Raw genomic sequence first — 23,547 nt, 5'->3', positions numbered from 1 at the left:
TAAATGAATAACATTTCTCTTTCTCAAAGCATTCTTAATTTACAGCATTTTTCACAACTGCCTAAAACTTTTGCACATTACTATATATACTTTGTATTACACCCTGCTCCTCCTAACCTCATCTTTTATCTCACTTTTAGATTTCTCCACTGAAAACATTGAAGTCCAATTTATATTATATTATCCCCTCCCAAAACCCTTTTCAGGTAATAATACATCCACACTAAATCCACACTATACAACTACCCTACATCAGGATCGAATCATTTTACTAGCCCATACATCATTACTTATATACTGCATGTATAATACAATAATCCAGTCGTTTCCACTCTTTGATCTTTATTACACTGTCATGCCCCGTACACACGGTCGGACTTTGTTCGGACATTCCGACAACAAAATCCTAGGATTTCTTCCGACGGATGTTGGCTCAAACTTGTTTTGCGTACACACGGTCGCACAAAGTTGTCGGAATTTCCAATCGCCAACCACGCGGTCACGTACACCACGTACGACGAGACTAGAAAAGGCCAGTTCAGAACCAAGCGCGGCACCCTTTGGGCTCCTTTTGCTAATCTCGTGTTAGTAAAAGTTTGGTGAGAGACGATTCGCGCTTTTTCAGACTCGTGGCTTTCAGATCGTTTTCTGACGTTCAGTTTGTGCTTGTGGGTTTGTATCTGCTCTTCAGTGCGTGCAGCAAGTACCCTTGACTTGTCATTGTGTTCTTGTTCGTTCGTTACTGTTTTTCAGGTCGCTCTTCACAGGCCTTGTTGTTCTTCAGTGCGTTCTGTTACTTCGTTCTGAGCAGCCGACCGTTTTCTAGCCATGTTGCGTATGCGTACTCCTCGTAGAGTTCGTGCTGTGCGGGGACTTGGTGCTGGGGTCCTGACCTTGACACAAGTCCAATCCATGAACAGGGTGGGGAGGAGTTCATGGACCAAGAATTGGTTGCTTCAGTGTGACCAGTTCTGTCATATGCCTTTGCTCCGTGAGAATATTCCTGATGATTTCAGGAACTTTCTCAGGATGACGGACACCGTGTTTCACCGTTTGTTGGCTTCGCTGACCCCCTATATCAGCAGGCGGGATACCTGCATGAGGCAAGCCATCATCCCGGAGCAGAGGCTGGTCGCTACCCTGCAGTATTTGGCGACAGGGAGAAGCCTGCAGGACCTCAAGTTCTCGACTGGCATCTCCCCCCAGGCTCTGGGGATCATTATCCCAGAGACCTGTTCTGCCATCATCCAGGTCCTGCAGAAGGAGTATATGAAGGTAAGATTTTTATCCTTTAATATCACATTTTATTGTATTGAATGTTTGATAATATATTGTATTTCTTTCCTCATTCCCTAATGACCATGATTGTAATATGCTGTGAATGTCCCCTTTGTCCTCATGCATGCTGGATTTTTATGTAATTATTATTTTAGGTCCTTCATACATATTTGCCCTTCAATAACCTCCCCAGCATGGTGTCTCCTGGCCCTATATTCACCTCATGTAGTCACTTAACAATGTATTTTATCAGCTCCATAGTAGTGCTTTACCCCAAACACCCCCTAAAATATTTTGAAATGTTATTTTTGCTTTAAATTCTGGCAGAGTGGCAGAGGCTTTTTTTTGTGGTGTTCCCAAATAATTTTTAGTAACCCTCCCTCCCCCAACTGCTAAGTCAGCTGATCCCAATTCTCTATCCTCAATCATCTATCTGCTGACTTTGCCAAACCCATACACACTATACCCATCTGTTTAGTGCTTAGATTTATGGATGAATTCCCCAAAGCATGTAGTGCAAGGGCCTGCCTGTATACTTTCCAATGGTACTGTTTAAAGTTTTTTTATCCTATTATTATCTTGACAGGTAATAGCATAATGTCCAAATATGCTCAAATGTGTACAGTGTGTATTTATATCTTTGTATTATGACACTTCTTACCTGTCCAGTGGGCTGCCAATAGTGTAACTAAGGAGGGGATGTTCCAAGTAATACCCTGTATTTAGGCATTCATCTCTCAATGAAGTGAAGAGGGTTACCTGTCCAAGATTTCCACACACCCCCTATAATGTTAGAAATGGCCCATGAGAGGGGGGGGGAGGGGTAATATGATAGGTGTACCTTATACTTTGGCGTTGTTAAATTCCCCTTAATAAATGCTATCTGGAGGTTGACCCATAATGTTTGTGTCTAATCTGCTTGCCATGTTTCTGATCAAAAATAGTAATGTTTATTGTTTTTTCCTCAACAGATTCCTTCCACGCCACAGGAATGGCAGACTGTGGCCTCCCACTTTGCCCAGCTGTGGGACTTTCCTAACTGCGGAGGGGCAATTGATGGGAAACACGTCCACATCGTCCCACCACCCAACTCGGGGTCGTACTATTTCAACTATAAGGGGTTCAATAGTATTGTGATGTTGGCGGTGGTGTCGGCTAATTACGACTTCCTGTATGTGGACGTGGGGAAGAATGGCCGGATGTCCGATGGTGGAGTCATCGCCCAGACAGAGTTCTACAGGCGTCTCCAGAATGGCAGCTTGGACTTGCCAGCTCCAGAGGACAATGTGGAAGGACTCCCATTCGTGTTCGTTGCTGATGAAGCGTTTGCGCTGGGGGACCACCTGATGCGGCCATTCCCGATGAGGACCCTCACCCCGGAACAGAGGGTTTTTAATTACCGGCTGGCCAGAGCCCGAAGGGTGGTTGAGAACACATTTGGAATCCTGGCCAGCCGGTTTTGCCTATTTCTGACACCCATCCATATGGCGGAGTATAAATTGAACCATATTATACTTGCGTGCTGTATTCTCCATAACTTTTTAAGGAAACATTCGGCCAACTATGCTGGCTCAGTTGGGCCTGAGGCCGGAATGGTACAAAAAACCACACTGACAGCGCTTGAAAGCGGCCGTCCTGGCTTGCCCTCCCTGAGTGCCCATGATGTCCGGTTACGCTACCTGGAGTTCTTTGCGGGTAGGGGGGCCATCAATATGCCAGACAATTTGTGAAGCCTTTTTATAATAAAAAAAAAAAAGAAATTCTTTGTGGACATTTACTGCTTGTGTTTGTTTTAGCTGACCCTGACAGAAATGTGTTGAGTGCAGAAAATGGCGTGATTGTGTAACCTTATACCAAGCACTGTTGGCTGTTATTTACTAAATGCAAAAACACATTTCACTACAAGTGCACTTACAACTGCACTGAAACTGCACTTGTAGTGCAAAGTGGATTTGCCCTTAGGAAATAACCCCCATTTTCACAGAAAGCAGCAATTACATCACCCCAAAAGTGTTGTAGCGTTGAGACAATAATCCACACATTCTTGATTAACAATCTTTTTAATACCTGCACAATCACATGTGCATTTACCAAAGGTTTTTAAAACAAACCAACATGTTTGTTGTATAACAATTTTTGGGGTGGCATTATCAAAAATAGAAATGTCCATTTACGATAAAACAGGCCTGTGTAAAACCAACAAGAAAGACAAAAAACTTGAACTTACAAAGTTCACATTTGGTAAAACCTGAAGGCAATATCAGACATCAGTATTTAGGAACTGTGTTTGATATTGCGTTCAGATGGGGGGAATCACCCCTGGAAAAGCCAAATTTGGAAGATGCACACCAATTTACGAATGTCAACATGTGCTATCTGCCATCACGGGGGATCAAGGGACGTGTTTTGGGGGAGCAAGCCCTTCCTCACCGCTACTTTATAATTGAGGAAGGGGTTGCACCCCCAAAACACGTCCATTGATCTCCCGTGATGGCAGATAGCACATGTTGTCACACTGTGTGCATCCTCCAAATTTGGCTTTTCAAAACATTGCAAAAAGATTTAAAACATTGGACCACACCAAAAAAAAGTGATTTTGTAGGGTTTTAAATTCGCCCCAAAACATCAATGATGTTATTATTTTTTTTAATCACATCATTAATTTGTTTCTGGATGTTTTCCAATTCGACATTACACCCCATGATCTCCCCGATCAGGATCTGGGCACTTTCAGATGTGAACGGATCTCGATCCCTAACATCACGATCACCTAAAAAGAGAGAAAACAAACAAAAACAGGTCTCAAAAATCTGCCACCATCCATCTCTTACCTGAGCCTGTGGTCGCAGACACTCACCTGTTGTGGTGGCAATTTCCACAACATCTTCTTCTTCCTCCTGGACTTCTTGGTTTGGGGCTATTTCACCTTCTTCCATAGGTGGTGGGTCTGTGGTCTCCTCGGATGAGGGGTGTCCTCCGAGTCTTTGCTCCCCTATGTAAAACAAAAATGGTATAATTAGCACACAGATATTTGATGGCAGAACTATAAATAGGAAACATTGCTTGGAAGTAGGGTACAATTGTCAATTTTAGCCGAGTTCCAAGATGTCTTTTTTTTTTATTGCCCTTTGTCAAGCTGCAATACTTGACCTGTTTAGTACAAGCTTCACAGATGGAGACCCCCCTATAGTATACACTGGAGCACCTGTGTGCCCCCCCTAATAAAAAGGGTGTTCTTGTGTCCCACACTAGTGCTCCAGTGTCCAGATGTGAAAACAGCTGCTCAGTGTCCTCTCCTTACACAGAATCTAGTTTGCATTTCATTCTAGGAACAAACCCATCTACACAAACAAATATTTGGCATCCAAGTAGGCCCTAAAAAATGTGGGAAAATGCATATGGCTTAAATAATGGTGTTTTAGAGGCCGAAAGAAAAATGTTTGATACGCACGAATAATGGGCCCATGAACAGTAAAGTTGCCTTTTTAAACTGTACAATTAAGAAAAGCATATGGAGCAGCACGAACGTAATAAAGACAAAAAGAATAGGATCACAGCACAACTACTTACTTTTTTGCAGCACTCTCCGGATCTTTCGGTACTGCTCTGGCTCTCTTAATTTCAGGTCCGACCACCGCTTCCTGAGCTGATCTTTCGATCGTCGTACCCCGAAATTCCTGTGAAGACTTTTGACCACTTTCGCCATGATCTTGGCCTTTCTGATATTCGGGTTGGGGTAAGGCCCATACTTCCCGTCATAGTCGGCCTTCTTCAGGATGTCGACCATCTCCAACATCTCCCCAAAGGACATATTTGTGGCCTTAAATCGTCTCCTTCTGGATCGGGACGTGTCAGGATCCGGGCTTTCCTCCTCCTCCTCGTTCCTGTAATTATCACGCACCTGCTGTGATTCTGCCATGTGCTCTTCCCCCACTGCGCCGAACGAAAAGGGGCGGGGAATAGAATAGAAAGAACGTCAGGGGCGGGCGGAGTTACACGCATGCGCAGTGTATATAAAGCGTAACACACGTGCGTATTACGTACGATCTGTGAGCGGAGGAAGGAGCATTGGACGCGCCGATCGTAAGAACGAAGGTAAGAGACAAACTTGTGCCTATATTGCTTCTACATTGAGGCCTATATTGTAACAAGATTAGGAGAGTTTTGTCTGACATTAGGCTTTGTCTTGTGTTGTGTCTTGCAGTGAACATGGATATGCTATTGAAAGACAATGACTTCATGTCACTATTCATTGATATGTTCAGGGAGCTGCCATGTCTGTGGGAGATAAACCACCCACATTACAAGAACCAAGCAAAGAGGAAGGCAGCACTGGATCAATTGTTGGAAATTGTGAAGCAGGTGATCCCCACGGCAGACATCACATATTTGAAGATCTTAATTGGTGGCCTGAGGAGCACATATGTAAGGGAGCGCAAGAAGGTCCAGGATTTGCTGAGATCCGGAGCAGCAGATGACATCTATGTCCCCAGGATGTGGTACTACAACAGGCTGCATTTTCTGGCAGGCCAGACTGAACCCAGGCCATCCCTCTCCAGTCTTCCTTCCACACTTCCTCCCCCCCCAGCTGAGGCTTCTGATGCCCAACCTGGGCCTTCCAGGCAACACATGGAGGAGCCCAGATTGAGCCAGGTATAGCATTCCTCTAAATATTTCTGCTTGTACAATCAATGATGTTAACTAGATGTTAGTTGGGAGTACTAATTTAGGATTGTGATTGATGAAGCAAAAACTAAAACCATGTCCCTTTTTCATACACAGGGAAGTCTCAGCCAGGAGGTGGCCGGGCCTAGCCGGCTGCTGATCTGCAGGTCCCTCCACCCCCCCTGGAAAGAGAAAGTGGCAGGAGGAGTGCCCTAGAGGAGGCTGGCAGAGGACTCTTTCGGAGGGCTACAGAGGTCCTGGGAGCACGACACACCGTGCAGGAGGACATTGCTGCCACCATTGCCTATAAAATGCAGAGGATGGAGGAGGGACAACAAGTCATGTGTGAGTTGCTCATATTGGAGGCTCTTGAGAAAAGTATGGGGGCCAAATTACAGCTCAGACACACCCAGGGGCGGACTGACAACTCATGGGGCCCCCGGGCAATAGGGGCTCATGGGGCCCCCTTAGTCCCCACCCACCCACACACAAGCCACACCCTCACAAAGCCCCACGTATATATTGCACTGCTACATTACATGCATTGGTCACAGAATTTCTCTACTTCATGTTCAAAATAAATGTTTAAAGATTAAAGAAAAATAAACTCACTTTAACCACATACATTTACTGCAGGGCTGCGTCTCCTGTGAGCAGAATCATGTACAGGTACTTGATTCTGCACTTGCGGGTCTGCATGCTGTTTGACCTGCTGCCGCTGTGATTGGACACACCGAGAGCTAACCAGCGGGTCCGGAGGACCCCATGTCCGCCAGGCCCCGACGATCGTTTCCAACAGAGGCAGAACTGTGGTCTGCCTATGTAAACAAGTCCCCAGAGAGCCTCCCCTTACATCAGGGTCCCCAGAGAGCCTCCCCTTACATCAGGGTCCGCAGAGAACCTCCTCCTTACATCAGGGTCCCCAGAGAGCCTCCTCCTTACATCAGGGTCCCCAGAGAGCCCCCTCCTTACATCAGGGTCCCCAGAGAGCCCCCTCCTTACATCAGGGTCCCCAGAGAGCCCCCTCCTTACATCAGGGTCCCCAGAGAAACCCCCCATACATCAGGGTCCCCAGAGAGCCCCCCTTACATCAAGGTCTTCAGAGAGCCCCCCCTTACATCAAGGTCCCCAGAGAGCCCCCCCATACATCAAGGTCTCCAGAGAGCCCCACATACATCAGGGTCCACTCCCCAGAGAGCCCCCCCATGCATCAGGGTCCCAGAGAGCCCCCCATAGATCTGGGTCCCCAGAGAGCCCCCCATAGATCTGGGTCCCCAGAGAGCCCCCCATAGATCTGGGTCCCCAGAGAGCCCCCCCCCCATACATCAGGGTCCCCAGAGAGCCCCCCATACATCAGGGTCTCCAGAGAGCCCCCCCAAACATCAGGGTCCCCAGAGAGCCTCCTCCTTACATCAGGGTCCCCAGAGAGCCTCCTCCTTACATCAGGGTTCCCAGAGAGTCCCCTCCTTACATCAGGGTCCCCAGAGAGCCCCCTCCTTACATCAGGGTCCCCAGAGAGCCCCCTCCTTACATCAGGGTCCCCAGAGAGCCCCCTCCTTACATCAAGGTCCCCAGAGAGCCCCCTCCTTACATCAGGGTCCCCAGAGAAACCCCCCTTACATCAAGGTCCCCAGAGAGCCCCCCCATACATCAAGGTCCCCAGAGAGCCCCCCCATACATCAAGGTCTCCAGAGAGCCCCCCCATACATCAAGGTCTCCAGAGAGCCCCACATACATCAGGGTCAACTCCCCAGAGAGCCCCCCTATACATCAGGGTCCCAGAGAGCCCCCCATAGATCTGGGTCCCCAGAAAGCCCCCCAAAGATCTGGGTCCCCAGAGAGCCCCCCCATACATCAGGGTCCCCAGAGAGCCCCCCCATACATCAGGGTCCCCAGAGAGCCCCCCCCATACATCAGGGTCCCCAGAGAGCCCCCCCCATACATCAGGGTCCCCAGAGAGCCCCCCCCATACATCAGGGTCCCCAGAGAGCCTCCCCCCATACATCAGGGTCCCCAGAGAGCCTTCCCCCATACATCAGGGTCCCCAGAGAGCCTCGTCCTTACATTAGGGTCCCCAGAGAGCCTCCTCCTTACATCAGGGTCCCCAGAGAGCCTCCCCCCATACATCAGGGTCCCCAGAGAGCCCCCCCATACATCAGGGTCCCCAGAGAGCCTCCCCCCATACATCAGGGTCCCCAGAGAGCCTTCCCCCATACATCAGGGTCCCCAGAGAGCCCCCCCATACATCAGGGTCCCCAGAGAGCCCCCCCATACATCAGGGTCCCCAGAGAGCCCCCCATAAATCAGGGTCCCCAGAGAGCCCCCCATAAATCAGGGTCCCCAGAGAGCCCCCCATAAATCAGGGTCCCCAGAGAGTCCCCCATACATCAGGGTCCCCAGAGAGCCCCCCCATACATCAGGGTCCCCAGAGAGCCCCCCCCATACATCAGGGTCCCCAGAGAGCCCCCCCCATACATCAGGGTCCCCAGAGAGCCCCCCATACATCAGGGTCCCCAGAGAGCCCCCCCATACATCAGGGTCCCCAGAGAGCCCCCCCCCATACATCAGGGTCCCCAGAGAGCCCCCCCCCATACATCAGGGTCCCCAGAGAGCCCCCCCCATACATCAGGGTCCCCAGAGAGCCCCCCCATACATCAGGGTCCCCAGAGAGCCCCCCCCATACATCAGGGTCCCCAGAGAGCCTCGTCCTTACATTAGGGTCCCCAGAGAGCCTCCTCCTTACATCAGGGTCCCCAGAGAGCCTCCCCCCATACATCAGGGTCCCCAGAGAGCCCCCCCATACATCAGGGTCCCCAGAGAGCCTCCCCCCATACATCAGGGTCCCCAGAGAGCCTCGTCCTTACATCAGGGTCCCCAGAGAGCCCCCCCCCCATACATCAGGGTCCCTAGAGAGCCCCCCATACATCAGGGTCCCCAGAGAGCCCCCCCCCATACATCAGGGTCCCTAGAGAGCCCCCCATACATCAGGGTCCCCAGAGAGCCCCCCATACATCAGGGTCCCCAGACTTAACCCCCCCAGAGGTTCCCCTGTACCTGGCTGTGCACCTCCAACCCAAGGGGGAGGTGGGAGGTGGCGATCGGCAGTTCTATGGTGCCTGTGGATCTCACTGGGGCTTGTAGTCCTCCTTCTGATTCTGAACAGTAGATAGGGGAGGGGCCTCTGACCCGGGCAGCAGTCGGCAACAGCGTACAAGCAGAGAGTGAAACTTGTAGCTGCCCGGGTCAGAGGCCCCTCCCCTTTCCACTCTACAATCTGGAGGAGAAATACAAGTCCCCGGGAGATGCTGCGAGCACCATAGAGCTGCTGATCGCCGCCTCCCACTCCCCTCACTGCATCCCAAACTGAAAGAGGAGATGCCCGCCTCATCCCCCCCCCCCCCCCCCCGCGGCAGTCGGCAGAACGGCTCCACCGCAGCACGCCCAGCAGCATACCCCTAGATCCGACGAGCATGTCTCCCGGGCCCCCTACTGGCTGCGGGCCCTCGGTCGGCGTCCGATCGACCGAATGGTCAGTCCGCCCCTGGACACACCTTTGCGATGGTCCTCCTCCTCCTCCTCCTCCTGCAGGTCCTCCTCCTCCTTCTCCTCCAGGTCCTCCCAGTCCTCCTCCTCCTCCAGGTCCTACTCCTCCTCCTGCCACATCTCCAACAGCACAGCCACAGCCCGGAAGGAAGTGTGGAAGGAAGACCAGAAAGTGAGGACCCTGGATCCAGTCTGGTCTGGCAAAAGATGCAGCCTCTTGTGGTACCACAGCCTGGGGACACAGATGTCATCTGCTGCTTTCCCGATCTCTGAGACTTCTGGACCAGACTGCCCTCCCTTACATATGGACTCCTCAGGCCACCAATTTTGATGTTCAAGAATTGATGTCTGCCGTGGGGGTCCCAGGCTTCGCTAATTTCTCATGTTGATCCAGTGTTGCCTTCCTCTTTGTTTGGTTCTGAGCCCTTAATAAAGGAATTTTTGTTTGAATTATACTCTCCTATGTGTTTTACTTCAAAAAGGACAGTTGGTTTGTGAGGATTCAGGTACATTTCAAATATATATAATGTGAAATGAACAAGGGACACCAACAACAAACAATCTCCTTGAGATTAAATAATAAAAGATATCAATGGTGTTGGGGTAACTTGACACACAAAACACACCCAAAAATATTCTGGAGTAAAAATAAAAATAACATTAAACAAAGATCAGCCTTGGAAAAAATACAAACATAAAATCTAAACCAAAAAAGGCTTAAAATCCCCCCCCCCCAAAAAAAAAAACATTCTGTCAGATGTGACAACTAACAATATATTCAGAGAATCCCAATAAAAAAGACAAAAAAAAAGTTTTTGAGAAGTGTGTGTGAATATGAGCAGCAAAACTACTTAATTCTTGTCACATTATAAAGAAGAAGAGAGTGCGCTGTATTAAACCATTTTTGACATTGCAGCGTGACGAAAGTGCTGTATCCATTGCGAACGCTAAGTTTACCAGAACGAGCTGTTCCGTGCCGGAATTTCTTCTGAGCATGCGTGGCACTTTGTGCGTCGGAACAGGCCACACACGGTCGGAATTGACGCGATCGGATTTTGTTGTCGGAAAATTTTATCTCCTGCTCTCCAACTTCGTGTGTTGGAAAATCCGATGGAAAATGTCCAATGGAGCCCACACACGGTCGGAATTTCCGACAACACGCTCCGATCGGACATTTTCCATCGGAAAATCTGACCGTGTGTACGGGGCATCAAAGGCGAAAAAAGCACGCAGTTGAGACAAATTTTTAGCACCCTCTCCCAACTGTTCTCCCATTAGCTGTAAAGGCAGCAGCCAGGGGTGTACACATTGCTGTGACAGGAATTATACCCTCTGTCACATTTCATGGGCAGTACTGCCTTCCAAATGCAACCTATTTAAGTGAATAGGGCCACACTGCAACCTCCCCACAATTGCACGTGGCACGGTGATGCAGCCTTCAGGGGCTCAAGCAACATCCGTCAGGCAATAAAAAGGCGACATATTGCCTCCTCACTGCCTGTCAAACACCTCTGCAATTCAAACACAGATTGCTTTATATTGGCAGTCCTAGTCACTACTGTAAATGAGCCCTAAATAAGTGTATGTATAAAAAAGCAAAACTTTCTTCTATAAAGTAGGGAACAGTTAGACCTCATTCACACTGGCAATCAGTGGTGGCCGGTGGAATATTTTTTTTTGGGGGGGGGGGGGGCGGAAAACAATATGCCACCCTCCTCGGTAGCCCTTATCCCATCACCGGTGGCTTCCCCTGCTTGGCGGCCTCCCGTTCTCCTGCTGTTCTCCTGCGGCCTCTTGTTCTCCGGGTTATCATGGCGCCTTCCGTTTCCTCCCTCCTCCTCGGCAGCCAATGGGGAGTCTTCTCTTTTCAGCCAATCGGAAAACGGGTCTCAAACCTGCTTCTGATTGACCGAGTTGAGGATCAGTTTTTTCAACAGCGAATATTCATTCGCTGTTATTGAGTGAGGAGACAGCGCTCGCAACAAAAAAAAAAAAAAATCAAGTTAAAAGCTATCGCTGCTGTAAAAAAGTATAAAACTTGTAAAATGAAAATAAAACGATTACAGCGCTGATAGATGTGACCAAGCAATAAAGTGCTGAGTGCTAAATAAATAAAATTAGATAAAATGTAAAATAGTGGACTAATTAGGTCACAAATATTGAGTAATAGGTGCAATCCAAACACAACTGCTAATCACCACAATGACATATATGGAGTGAAATAAATAAATACATATGAAAACCCTTAGTGCTGCCCAATTGAAAAAACGAACTAAAATAAAAGCTACCAAAAGCCAATAAACTGTTTGAACTGTCATCAAAGGTCCTTTGACGCCCTGGGGGAGGGGTGAAACGCATCGACGTCACATCCGGCCTTCACACAGCCAAGTGACGCTTTTTACCTTCCTGGCTCCGTGGAACGCACGCTACCAGCGGCGATCGCGGAAGCATCTGATATGCCTGACTGCAACCAAGGAGAGCGTGAGTAGCGGCTTGCAGCGCAAGTGGCTTTTACATCCCGCAGTACTTCACTATATTTTTTTCTTCTCTTTATTTTGGGTGACCAATTGCAAGGTCCATGGCTCTACTGTCTTGAAATGCCAGCCATTTTATCCATCTATCCACTATAGAAGCACCTTTGACTGATCATATAGAGACGGACTGACACTATTGATTGAGGAGCCGCTGTGTCATCACAAAGCTGTCTGTCTGAGTTTCCTGTGTCCAGCTGGAGCTAGTCATTTTGGGACTATTTCCTATGTGTATACCTCTATCTTGTGATCAGATGTCACCTTTATTTTATTTCAAACAGTTTATTGGCTTTTGGTAGCTTTTATTTTAGTTCGTTTTTTCAATTGGGCAGCACTAAGGGTTTTCATATGTATTTATTTATTTCACTCCATATATGTCATTGTGGTGATTAGCAGTTGTGTTTGGATTGCACCTATTACTCAATATTTGTGACCTAATTAGTCCACTATTTTACATTTTATCTAATTTTATTTATTTAGCACTCAGCACTTTATTGTTTGGTCATGTCTATCAGCGCTGTAACCGTTTTATTTTCATTCATTCGCTGTTGTAACACACATGAGTGGGATCAGAGCGCATCCTCTGCATCCCGAGCCCGTCCGATTTTGAAGCCTATTAGAGCCTCTGGCTCTAATCAGGTGCTTAAAAAAAAAAACGCCGCTGTAATTCATGCACCCGCTATGCATGAATCTATCCATTACCATATAGGGGGTGGAGTGGAGAGAGGTGCCGCCACTGCTGGCGATGACCTACACATAATTATATGAATTTACGCATAGGACATTACTAAATTTATGGCCTCCTTCACATGGGTGCCTTCTGTTTTGTCTAAGCGGGGATCCCTGACTGATGCCCTGCTGAGTCGTAAATGGATGTCACATACGGTATATGTCATCCTTGTTCATTCTGACTTTTACTACAAAACAGACCCATGTAACCCTATAGGTGGCTGGATGTCAGTACCTGCAAACCAAAAATATAAAACATGTATCTGACACCTACTAAAGGCTGATACAAAATATTTTATTAATCTCCATATAACAAATGTAACAATAGACCCAGTGATCCCCCCCCCCCCAAGGTCTTCCCTCCTTCATTCTCTCCCCATAATACCAAGTCTCCTTCCCGCTCCCCCGGCCTACAAACTACCCATATAACCCAACTCCCTCCCCTAAAAAAAAAAAGGGAGCCTACGATGAAAAAAGGGCGCCCTGCACCGAGACCATGATGGATAAGGTCTCAAGGAGATATACGGTGTAATTGCCAGTTGTATGCCCCATACACACGGTCGGACTTTCCGATGTAAAATGTGCGATCGGAGCTTGTTGTCGGAAATTCCGACCGTGTGTAGGCTCCATTGGACAGTTTCCATCGGAATTTCCGTCGCACAAAATTTGAGATCTGGTTCTCAAATTTTCCGACAACAAAATCCGTTTGCACAAATTCCGAATCGTACACAATTCGGATGCACAAAGTGCCACGCATGCTCGGAATCAAGCAGAAGAGCAGCACGGACTATTGAAATTCATTTTTCTCGGCTCGTCGTACGTGTTGTACATCACCGCATTCTCGACATTCGGAATTTCCGAACAACTTTGTGTGACTGTGTGTATGCAAGACAAGTTTGAGCCAACATCCGCCGGAAAAAATCCATGGATTTTGTTGTCGGAATGTCCGATCAATGTCTGATCATGTTTACGCGGCATTAGTATGAGTAAAAACTTCTCGAGAAATAAAGCAGCTGATAAATAATTAGCCCTGATGGGCTCAGTCCACAGTCCTATGGGACTAACGCTGTATCAAAGTCTATGGTGAGATCTATACAAATCTACAAGTGATCATAGTGTGCAATGCTCTACTTTCCTGATAGCAGTAGGTCCAGCCTACATATGGATGTATAAGGTCTGGTTCACACTTATGCAGGTTGCAGTTTGCATATTCCAGGTACATTTTGCATTTTTCAATACACATTTTTGATCCATTGAAGTCTATGGAACCAAAAACCAGAAACAAATCCCTGGCCCTTTCCATGAAAAGCACAGATGTGAACATGACCCATAGGAAACCATGTTAAATGGACTGTGGTGTATTTCTGCAAAACTGATAATGCACTAAAAAATGCATAGGTGTGAACCAGGCCTTAAAGTGGAATTCCACCCACTTTTACAACTCTTCAGCATCCCTCACTAAACTGTGCACTGTAAACGAATTGGATATTTTTTTTTCTCAGCACCTACTGTAGATCTGCTGTATTCATTTTTCACTTCCTCCTCCCTGGCCGCGGCCCATCGCATCATTTCCTGTTTGGCGTGGCTCCTGGGAAGGGGCGGCAACTTCCTCTGACACTGCCGTTGCTATGGAAACCTGACCTGAAACCTATTACACTGCTTGTGCTGCACTGAGCATGTGCGAGATCTGCAAGGATGAGATCCAGGAAGAAATACAGTCTGGCTTCAGATGCCCACACTTAGGATCACCACGGCCTGCTGTAAGTTTATAAAATAACAAACTACTGCTATAAACTAACAAAACAGACCTTAGTTTACAGACTAACTTTACTAGAATACATTAAGCTTGTGTATTATGGGGGTATTTTTATTTAAAAAGTATACCGTATTTATCGGCGTATAACACGCACTTTTTTCCCCTTAAAATCAGGGGAAAAATCACAGGTGCGTGTTATACGCCGATCCCCTGCGATCCCGAGCTGTCACTTCTTCAAAATCGCCGACCACGATTTGAAAATGGCGCCGAAATACACAGAGCCGGTCCTCGGCTCTTCCCGGCGGCTCTTGTTCACTTTCGGCTCCACTCGTAGTCCCGAGCGGAGCTCGGCGCCAGCGGCGCCATTTTCAAATCGGCGATTTTGAAGCCCAGGAGGGCAGGGACAGGATCGAAGGCTGCACTGGGGCAAGGTTGCACTGGGGAAGGCTGCACTGGGGAAGGCTGCACTGGGGAAGGCTGCACTGACATGGCTGCACTGACAAGGCTGCACTGACAAGGCTGCACTGACATGGCTGCACTGACATGGCTGCACTGACATGGCTGCACTGACATGGCTGCACTGACATGGCTGCACTGACAAGGCTGCACTGACATGGCTGCACTGAGAAGGCTGCAATGATGGGCATTTAAATGTAAGTTTTTTTCCCTTCAACTTCCCTCCTAAAAGTTTTTTTTTCCTTAAAATTCCCTCCTAAATTGGAGTGCGTGTTATACGCCTATAAATACGGTAATTTCTGCCGGAACACCACTTTAAGTTCTAATGTGCAGCTGATATAACCAAACCTGCTATTATCTTGTTGATGGAGCAGAGTGATGATAAGTATGTAGATTCTCACCACTCCTGATCATTCCATTAAGCTGCTGTACATCCAAGGAAGAAAGTCGCTGTCCTGTAGTTATGTGGTGACTGAAGCTTTGCCATGGATAACTTGGTATACTTCTGGCTCGTTGGTGTGCACTTCAAATGATTTCAGCTAGGGTTTCTGAATCTGGGGGCATGAGAATCTGCATACTTACCTTCACTTTGCTCTGTCAACAAGATAATAGCAGGTTTGGTCATATCAGCTGCATATTGGAATATTACACTGAGCCAGCATCCGTATGCAGGCTGGACCAACCAGCAATACTCACCTTCACCGAGCTCCTCACCACACGATTTCACAATCTGAGCAGTGGTCAACCACCTTGTAAAACAACCCATTCAGTTTAAAATAGAAATGAAAGGCAAAACATTTTTGTATAGATATAAAAAATATATATTAATACTTTGTGTCGCTTTTTTTGTAATGTATCACATTTCCTCTGTTCTCAGCTGCATAAGAGCTGGAGGGAGGAGAAGCAGCAGCACACTGAGCTTCCCAGTGAATGGCTGTGCAGTGGGGTGTGAAGCAATACAAACAGAACAGGATACTTTTCCATACAAGTGCATAGCAGTGGTATAGCAGCCACATATCAGGAATCTGAAATGTTGGAGTAACAACCGATTTAACGACTCTCACCACCATCATGTGAAGGAAGGGGTGAAGGTCTCATGCCTCCCCATGCCTGGAAGCATCGGGTATCTATGACAGCTCAAATGAGGGAACAAAGCACCATTTCACTGGTGAATGGTGGAGCAACAAGAGGACTTGTCACCTTGTCTTGATTGTCCTATGGTGTGCCTGGTAATTTTATGTTTTATCTCACCTGAATCTTGTATGGAGATCTCTCTGTATTCTGGCCTTTCCGTGGTTTCATGTTTCCATGTGACTTTCATGATAAATTTTGTGTTCTCTAGGAGTTTTCCTGGAATTTTATATTGACTGTCAAGTCTAAATGTGCCATTTTGATTGCCAATGACCTTGTTCTTTGGCATGTTCTCCTTGTATTGGATGGGATTGCAGGTCCAATGAATCGTTATATCTTGGGGGTAAAAGTTTAGAAGGGTTAAACAACCCACCACATCCCCGGAGTCTGTGACTGAGAGTTGTATTGGCTGATGGAGTTCAGGCGTAGCTGCAAAAGAAAAATATGAAATATATCGGAAATTGCCCTTGGAAAGGTTAGCAGTAGGGATGAGCTTCGAGTTCGAGTCGAACTCATGTTCGACTCGAACATTGGCTGTTCGCCGAACAGCGAACAATTTGGGGTATTCACGGCAAATTCGAATGCCGCGGAACACCCTTTAAAAGTCTATGGGAGAAATCAAAAGTGCTAATTTTAAAGGCTTATATGCAAGTTATTGTCATAAAAAGTGTTTGGGGACCCGGGTCCTGCCCCAGGGGACATGGATCAATGCAAAAAAAAGTTTTAAAAACGGCCGTTTTTTTCAGGAGCAGTGATTTTAATAATGCTTAAAGTCAAACAATAAAAGTGTAATATCCCTTTAAATTTCGTAGCTGGGGGTGTCTATAGTATGCCTGTAAAGGGGCGCATGTTTCCTGTGTTTAGAACAGTCTGACAGCAAAATGACATTTTGAAGGAAAAAACACATTTAAAACTACCCGCGGCTATTGCATTGCCGACAATACACATAGAAGTTCATTGATAAAAACGGCATGGGAATTCCCCACAGGGCAACCCCGAACCAAAGTTAAAAAAAAAAAAATGATGTGGGAGTCCCCCTAAATTCCATACAAGGCCCTTCAGGTCTGGTATGGATATTAAGGGGAACCCCGGCCAAAATTTTTTAAAAAAATGACGTGGGGTTCCCCCTAAATTCAATATGGATTTTAAGGGGAGCCCCGCGCCAAAAAAAAAAACGGCGTGGGGTCCCCCCAAAAATCCATACCAGACCCTTATCCGAGCACGCAACCTGGCAGGCCACAGGAAAAGAGGGGGGGGACGGGAGTGCGGCCCCCCCCTCCTGAACCGTACCAGGCCACATGCCCTCAACATTGGGAGGGTGCTTTGGGGTAGCCCCCCAAAACACCTTGTCCCCATGTTGATGAGGACAAGGGCCTCATCCCCACAACCCTGGCCGGTGGTTGTGGGGGTCTGCGGGCGGGGGGCTTATCGGAATCTGGAAGCCCCCTTTAACAAGGGGACCCCCAGATCCCGGCCCCCCCCGTGTGAAATAGTAAGGGAGTACTTACCCCTACCATTTCACTAAAAAACTGTCAAAAATGTTAAAAATGACAAGAGACAGTTTTTGACAATTCCTTTATTTAAATGCTTCTTCTATCTTCCTTCATCTTCTTCTGGTTCTTCTGGCTCTTCTGGTTCCTCCTCCGGCGTTCTCGTCCAGCATCTCCTCCGCGGCGTCTTCTATCTTCTTCTCCTCGGGCCGCTCCGCACCCATGGCATGGGGGGGAGGCTCCCGCTGTGTGACGGCGTCTCTTCGTCTGACGGTTCTTAAATAACAGGGGGCGGGGCCACCCGGTGACCCCACCCCCCTCTGACGCACAGTGACTTGACAGGACTTCCCTGTGACGTCACGGGGAATGCCACAGGGAAGTCCCGTCATGTCCCGTGCGTCGGGGGGAGGGGTCACCGGGTGGCCCCGCCCCCTGTTATTTAAGAACCGTCAGACGAAGAGATGCCGTCACACAGCGGGAGCCTCCCTCCATGCCACAGCATGGATGCGGAGCGGCCCGGAGAAGAAAATGAAGAAGGAAGAAGAGATGAAGAAGAAGATGAAGAGAAGAGCGGGAGCCTCCCCCCCATGCCATGGGTGCGGAGCGGCCCGAGGAGAAGAAGATAGAAGACGCCGCAGAGGAGATGCTGGACGAGAACGCCGGAGGAAGAACCAGAAGAGCCAGAAGAACCAGAAGAAGATGAAGGAAGATAGAAGAAGCATTTAAATAAAGGAATTGTCAAAAACTGTCTCTTGTCATTTTTAACATTTTTGACAGTTTTTTAGTGAAATGGTAGGGGTAAGTACCCCCTTACCATTTCACACAGGGGGGGGGCCGGGATCTGGGGGTCCCCTTGTTAAAGAGGGCTTCCAGATTCCGATAAGCCCCCGCCCGCAGACCCCCACAACCACCGGCCAGGGTTGTGGGGATGAGGCCCTTGTCCTCATCAACATGGGGACAAGCTGTTTTGGGGGCTACCCCAAAGCACCCTCCCAATGTTGAGGGCATGTGGCCTGGTACGGTTCAGGAGGGGGGGGCCGCACTCTCGTCCCCCCTCTTTTCCTGCGGCCTGCCAGGTTGCGTGCTCGTATAAGGGTCTGGTATGGATTTTTGGGGGGACCCCACGCCGCTTTTTTTTTTTTTTTTTGACGCGGGGTTCCCCTTAAAATCCATACCAGACCTGAAGGGTCTGGTATGGAATTTAGGGGGAACCCCACGTCATTTGTTTTTTTAATTTTGGTTCGGGGTTGCCCTGTGGGGAATTCCCATGCCGTTTTTATCAATGAACTTCTATGTGTATTGTCGGCAATGCAATAGCCGCGGGTAGTTTTAAATGTGTTTTTTCCTTCAAAATGTCATTTTGCTGTCAGACTGTTCTAAACACAGGAAACATGCGCCCCTTTACAGGCATACTATAGACACCCCCCAGCTATGAAATTTAAAGGGATATTACACTTTTATTGTTTGACTTTAAGCATTATTAAAATCACTGCTCCTGAAAAAACTGCCGTTTTTAAAACTTTTTTTTGCATTGATCCATGTCCCCTGGGGCAGGACCCAGGTCCCCAAACACTTTTTATGACAATAACTTGCATATAAGCCTTTAAAATTAGCACTTTTGATTATTCATGTTCGTGTCCCATAGACTTTAACGGTGTTCGCGTGTTCGAACGAACTTTTTTCCTGTTCGCATGTTCTGGTGCGAACCGAACAGGGGGGTGTTCGGCTCATCCCTAGTTAGCAGTAGTTGGTCACATTCAACCGGACTATACCTTGGTAAGGCTGAAGACTTTTTGCCACTCACCCAAGCAGCTTCCTCAGCTCAGAACACTTTAACCCTCATGCAAGTAGCTTTCCCAATGCTGGTTCAGTGTGTGGTTCCATCTGCAAGCCTCTACATCACTGCTGGACACAGCAGACATTGGGGTCACAAGTAGAACTACAGCATGCATCAGGGGACCAGGCATTTGACACATGCAGACGTGAGATGGATGCTAAAGATTCTTTGACAGTCGTAGTTGTCCAAGAGAGTCACTGCCCACTGCTTCTTACCAAATGTTTTGAACTTTGACAGACTACCTTTAAAGATTTACAAATCCAAATCCTAGAAGTTATGAATTTTATTTACTAGTATTTATAGGACTGAGGACACACTGTGAATGCAGGATGTCATGGACCTGCCCCTGAGGGGCGTGACCATGGTACCCTGGACTCACAGTGATATGATGCATTATTGAGGACCACCAAGCACCCAGTGAAGGCCCAAAGAGGAAAAGGACCTTGTACATTAGGTGATCAGTCTGAAGACATCAGGAAAAGGAAAGTACAGTAAAGAAAAGTGTAAAATACATACTTAGGGGCAGAAGGGACAGTAGGGGCCAAGGGATCGCTTGAAGATGGGCTTTAATATAATGTAATTGTATCAACACTTGGACAAAAGGCGCAGCATCCCCCCATTTACAGACATCGGAAGCCAGCAATTTTGACTTCTCTCTACTTGGCATGCCCAGGAGCAGGTTTTTTGATTCTTGGCATTGCTGCACCCCCATACATCAATATGCCTGTACTTATCCTAACTATGGAGAATAATGGCCATTTTGCACAGAGCTGGGCTTATTCTATGGCCATGTGGGATTATTCTACAGCAGTGATCTCCAAACTGAAGCCTGGGGGCCGGATGCAACCCTTTGCCTGCCTTTTGCCTGTCCCTGGGCCACTATTCCTTCTAATAACACCAACAATGGTGCACTATGCCTTCCAATGACACAAACAATGGGACACTATTCCTCCCACTGACACCATTGATGGGGCACTAGTACTCCCCTAATACTAAAGATAGGGCACTATTCCTTCCAGTAATGCTGGAACATTTTCTACTCCCATAGGCCACAGTCCAGCCCACCTAAGGTCTGAAAGACAGTAACGCGGCCCTTTGTTTAGAAAGTTTGGAGACCCCTGTTCTAGAGGATGGCAGAGTGTCTGGGCTGGAACACTGCAATGTTCAGGCAATGAGAAAATTGATTAATCGGCATCTAAGCTCTGTCCTTGTAATTCCAAATTTGGTAAAGGAGGGTGGAAGCTGGGTCACAATTCTGCTTTTGTTATAAAATGAAGCTACCCTTTAAAGATACCAAGGAAGAGCTTTTGTACTCACCCAACACTTGTAAGGGTCCAGTTGTCCTCTCTGTTGATTCCTTCAGGCTGGGATGGCTCACTCTACAGATGACCTCTGACCCCACATCTTCTAGTAATGGGGTGAACTCCAGAAGTGCTGTATGGGTGAATGTTTTATCTGGTTGGTGCTGAGATCTGCTGTCAGGCCTTTTGTATCTCTCACTGTTAGTTATAGGAAATTCCTTCTTTCCCTTTTCTTTCATTAACCAATTCACTGTCAGCTCATCAGGGTAAAATTGTGATATTGTGCATTGCAGTTGAGTAGGTTTATTGACAAACAATTTTGGTATTCGTATCATCCCGACTTCTGGCCGTGCAAGCAAATCTTAAAGAGATAATATCATAAAAAGATTTTTTCCTATGCAATAACTTTTTTTTAATCAGAAGCTTTCTATCAAGTTCCAATAATACAAAATGAAAAAAAAATGCAGAAGGATAAGTAACAGATACATATGCAAGTGTTTGAGATATATAAACATAGGAAATTATCAGAGCAAATGTGCATGGGAAATGTATTCATGCAGGACAAATCAATAGGTTCATTTTAATAATGGTTCCACCAGCAGCTTCCTTTCACTCTTTCCCTGGTTTGTTAAAGGGGTTGTAAAGGCAGACAGTTTTTTTATCTTAATGATTTATCATTAAGATAAAAATCCTTCTGTTTGCAGCAGCCCCTCTCAGCCCCCCTAACACTTACCTGGGGTCCCTCTCTGTCCAGCAATGTCCATGAGTGTCTCAGCCATCCGAGATTCTCCCTCCTGATTGGCTGAGACACAGCAGCGGTGCCATTGGCTGCCGCTGCTGTCAATCGAAGACAATCAGGGAAGAGAGGGGGCGAGGCAGGTCAGGGCTCCGTATCTGAATGGACACAGGGAGCTGTGACTCGGCTCAGGTGCCCCCCATAGCAAGCTGTTTGTTGTGGGGACACTCAACAGGAGGGAGGGGCCAGGAGCACAGAATAGGGACCCGAGAAGAGGAGGATCCAGGCTGCTCTGTGCAAAACCATTGTAACAGAGCAGGTAAGTATAACATGTTTGTTATTTTTATAGGAAAAAAATAGAGACATTACAGACACTTTAAGCTCCAGGTCTTGGCTTGGAGATAACATAGGACTGAGGTTTATTCTCCCTCCCCCACGTTGCAGTATTACCTGGAATACCTCCTTAAAGTAAACACACGAATATCTAAAAAATGAACTAATCTTCCTCATCTCTCATTTTTCCACAGTTCATGCTTTTTATCAGGAGCTACAAAATGTAAAGAAAGGTAACCACATTTTTTGAATTAAGTAAGCAAACCTTGAACTGGAGTTGTGTTTATGTGTCTAATTTTTATTTTTTTTTTGTTTTGTTTTAACATTTTAGCTTCTGCTAAAACTTTTGTGAAACAGTACTGCTTGGACCTTGAAGAAGGGGACACCCCCCGAAAGCTCGTCCATGAAAAATGATATGTTAGTGCAAATAAAAAAAGTAACACGGACAGTACTTTGTCACAATTGCACTAATATGACTACAATCACCTCAAGTATGTGTCTAATTGAAAACCAGTCATTTTAGTGAAATGATATTTTGAATTTTGGGCTTCAACCATGTCAGATTTATGACAATGTTGTCCTTAATAAATTATTGATCATACTTTTGGTATCTTTATCATCGCTTCTCCATTCTCTTCGTTTTACGTGTTTCAGTTTTCTGTGATCCACCACGGCTCCCACAACATATACCTCGTTTTCATTGATCAGCCCTCTGAGGCTTTCACAAGTGCTGGTGGCATTGAAAGTTCCATCTTGGTTTTGAGTTATTATAATGGTAGATTCTATGGGATGAGGCTCTGTGCTTGACGGTGGCTGGATCACCTCCCACGATACAGTAATTTTTTCTGGGTAAAAATGATGCACATCTAAGCTGAAAGTTCCACCCCAGGAGCGAGTGATATTCCTCACCTTTGGAAAGCCTGTAATACCAAAAAGAAACTTTTAAATATTATCTTTACAGAGGCACAGAAGTAGAACAGACTCAGAAAATTGGCAATAGAATCATTAGAGGATGATTGTACATTTAGTACAAATATCCTTTAAATTGGCCCCACCCATCGTCCCACCCAACTCTTATACTTACCGATCCCCACTCCTCCTCTATACAATTTTCTTATACAGTTTCCTTTAGATTTACAGTGCAAGGGCCTGCCTAACTGCATACAAATTCAAAGTGTTTAGGTTTAACCTAATTTTTTTGTAGTTTTGGTAAATCTAAAGGAAAATTGTACAAGAAAATGATATACTGTATGACCAGCCTAGGATGTATGCTGTGGGAGCCACAATCATATTCCCCAAGTCTCCAAGCCTGGCCTCTATCACTGTTTATTCATATGGAACAGCAATCCACTGATGGGACCAGTAATTGGTGGTCTTTCCAAAGGGTTGAATGGACATTCTTTTACTGAAGATGTAGAGCCTGGCCAGAAGTTGAGTGCACGTGCTCAGCATCATATCCAGAGTTTGTCTTTGGGAAATAGACGTATAAGGGCTGTGTCATGAAGATCCTGCCAGTAACAGGCAGATTAGGCCCATCGGTGCATGATTGCGGGCATCTATGCGCATGCGCACATGCACTCGTTAGTGTCTGGCGGGTTATTTAAACTTGTCTGGCACTTGCATCATTGCTGTTTGCTCTGCAGCTCTGTGTATGTGTTCCCTGAAAACCTGATATCTGCTCCTGTTTTGACCCGGCTTGCTTTGAGACTATTCCTGTTATCTGCCTGTACTTGAACCTTGGCTTGTTTGACGATCCCTCTG

At 46.9% G+C, this 23,547-nt stretch overlaps 1 protein-coding gene across 1 annotated transcript in view; it reads right to left on the bottom strand.

Moving 5' to 3' along the window:
* The window catches only part of LOC141147984 (uncharacterized), a gene marked incomplete at its 3' end in the record, with an annotated part of 183,235 nt that overhangs the window by 52,219 nt on the left and 107,469 nt on the right, over positions 1–23,547 (bottom strand). Inside the window, 3 exon segments of the mRNA XM_073635139.1 lie at positions 16,210–16,518; positions 20,734–21,078; positions 22,389–22,706. Of these exon segments, the coding sequence (XP_073491240.1) occupies positions 16,210–16,518; positions 20,734–21,078; positions 22,389–22,706 (972 nt within the window).

The sequence above is a fragment of the Aquarana catesbeiana genome, linkage group LG06, assembly GCF_042186555.1.
Source record: "Aquarana catesbeiana isolate 2022-GZ linkage group LG06, ASM4218655v1, whole genome shotgun sequence".
NCBI classification, from domain to species: Eukaryota; Metazoa; Chordata; class Amphibia; order Anura; family Ranidae; genus Aquarana; species Aquarana catesbeiana.
This window is presented reverse-complemented; position numbering and strand designations above follow the sequence as displayed.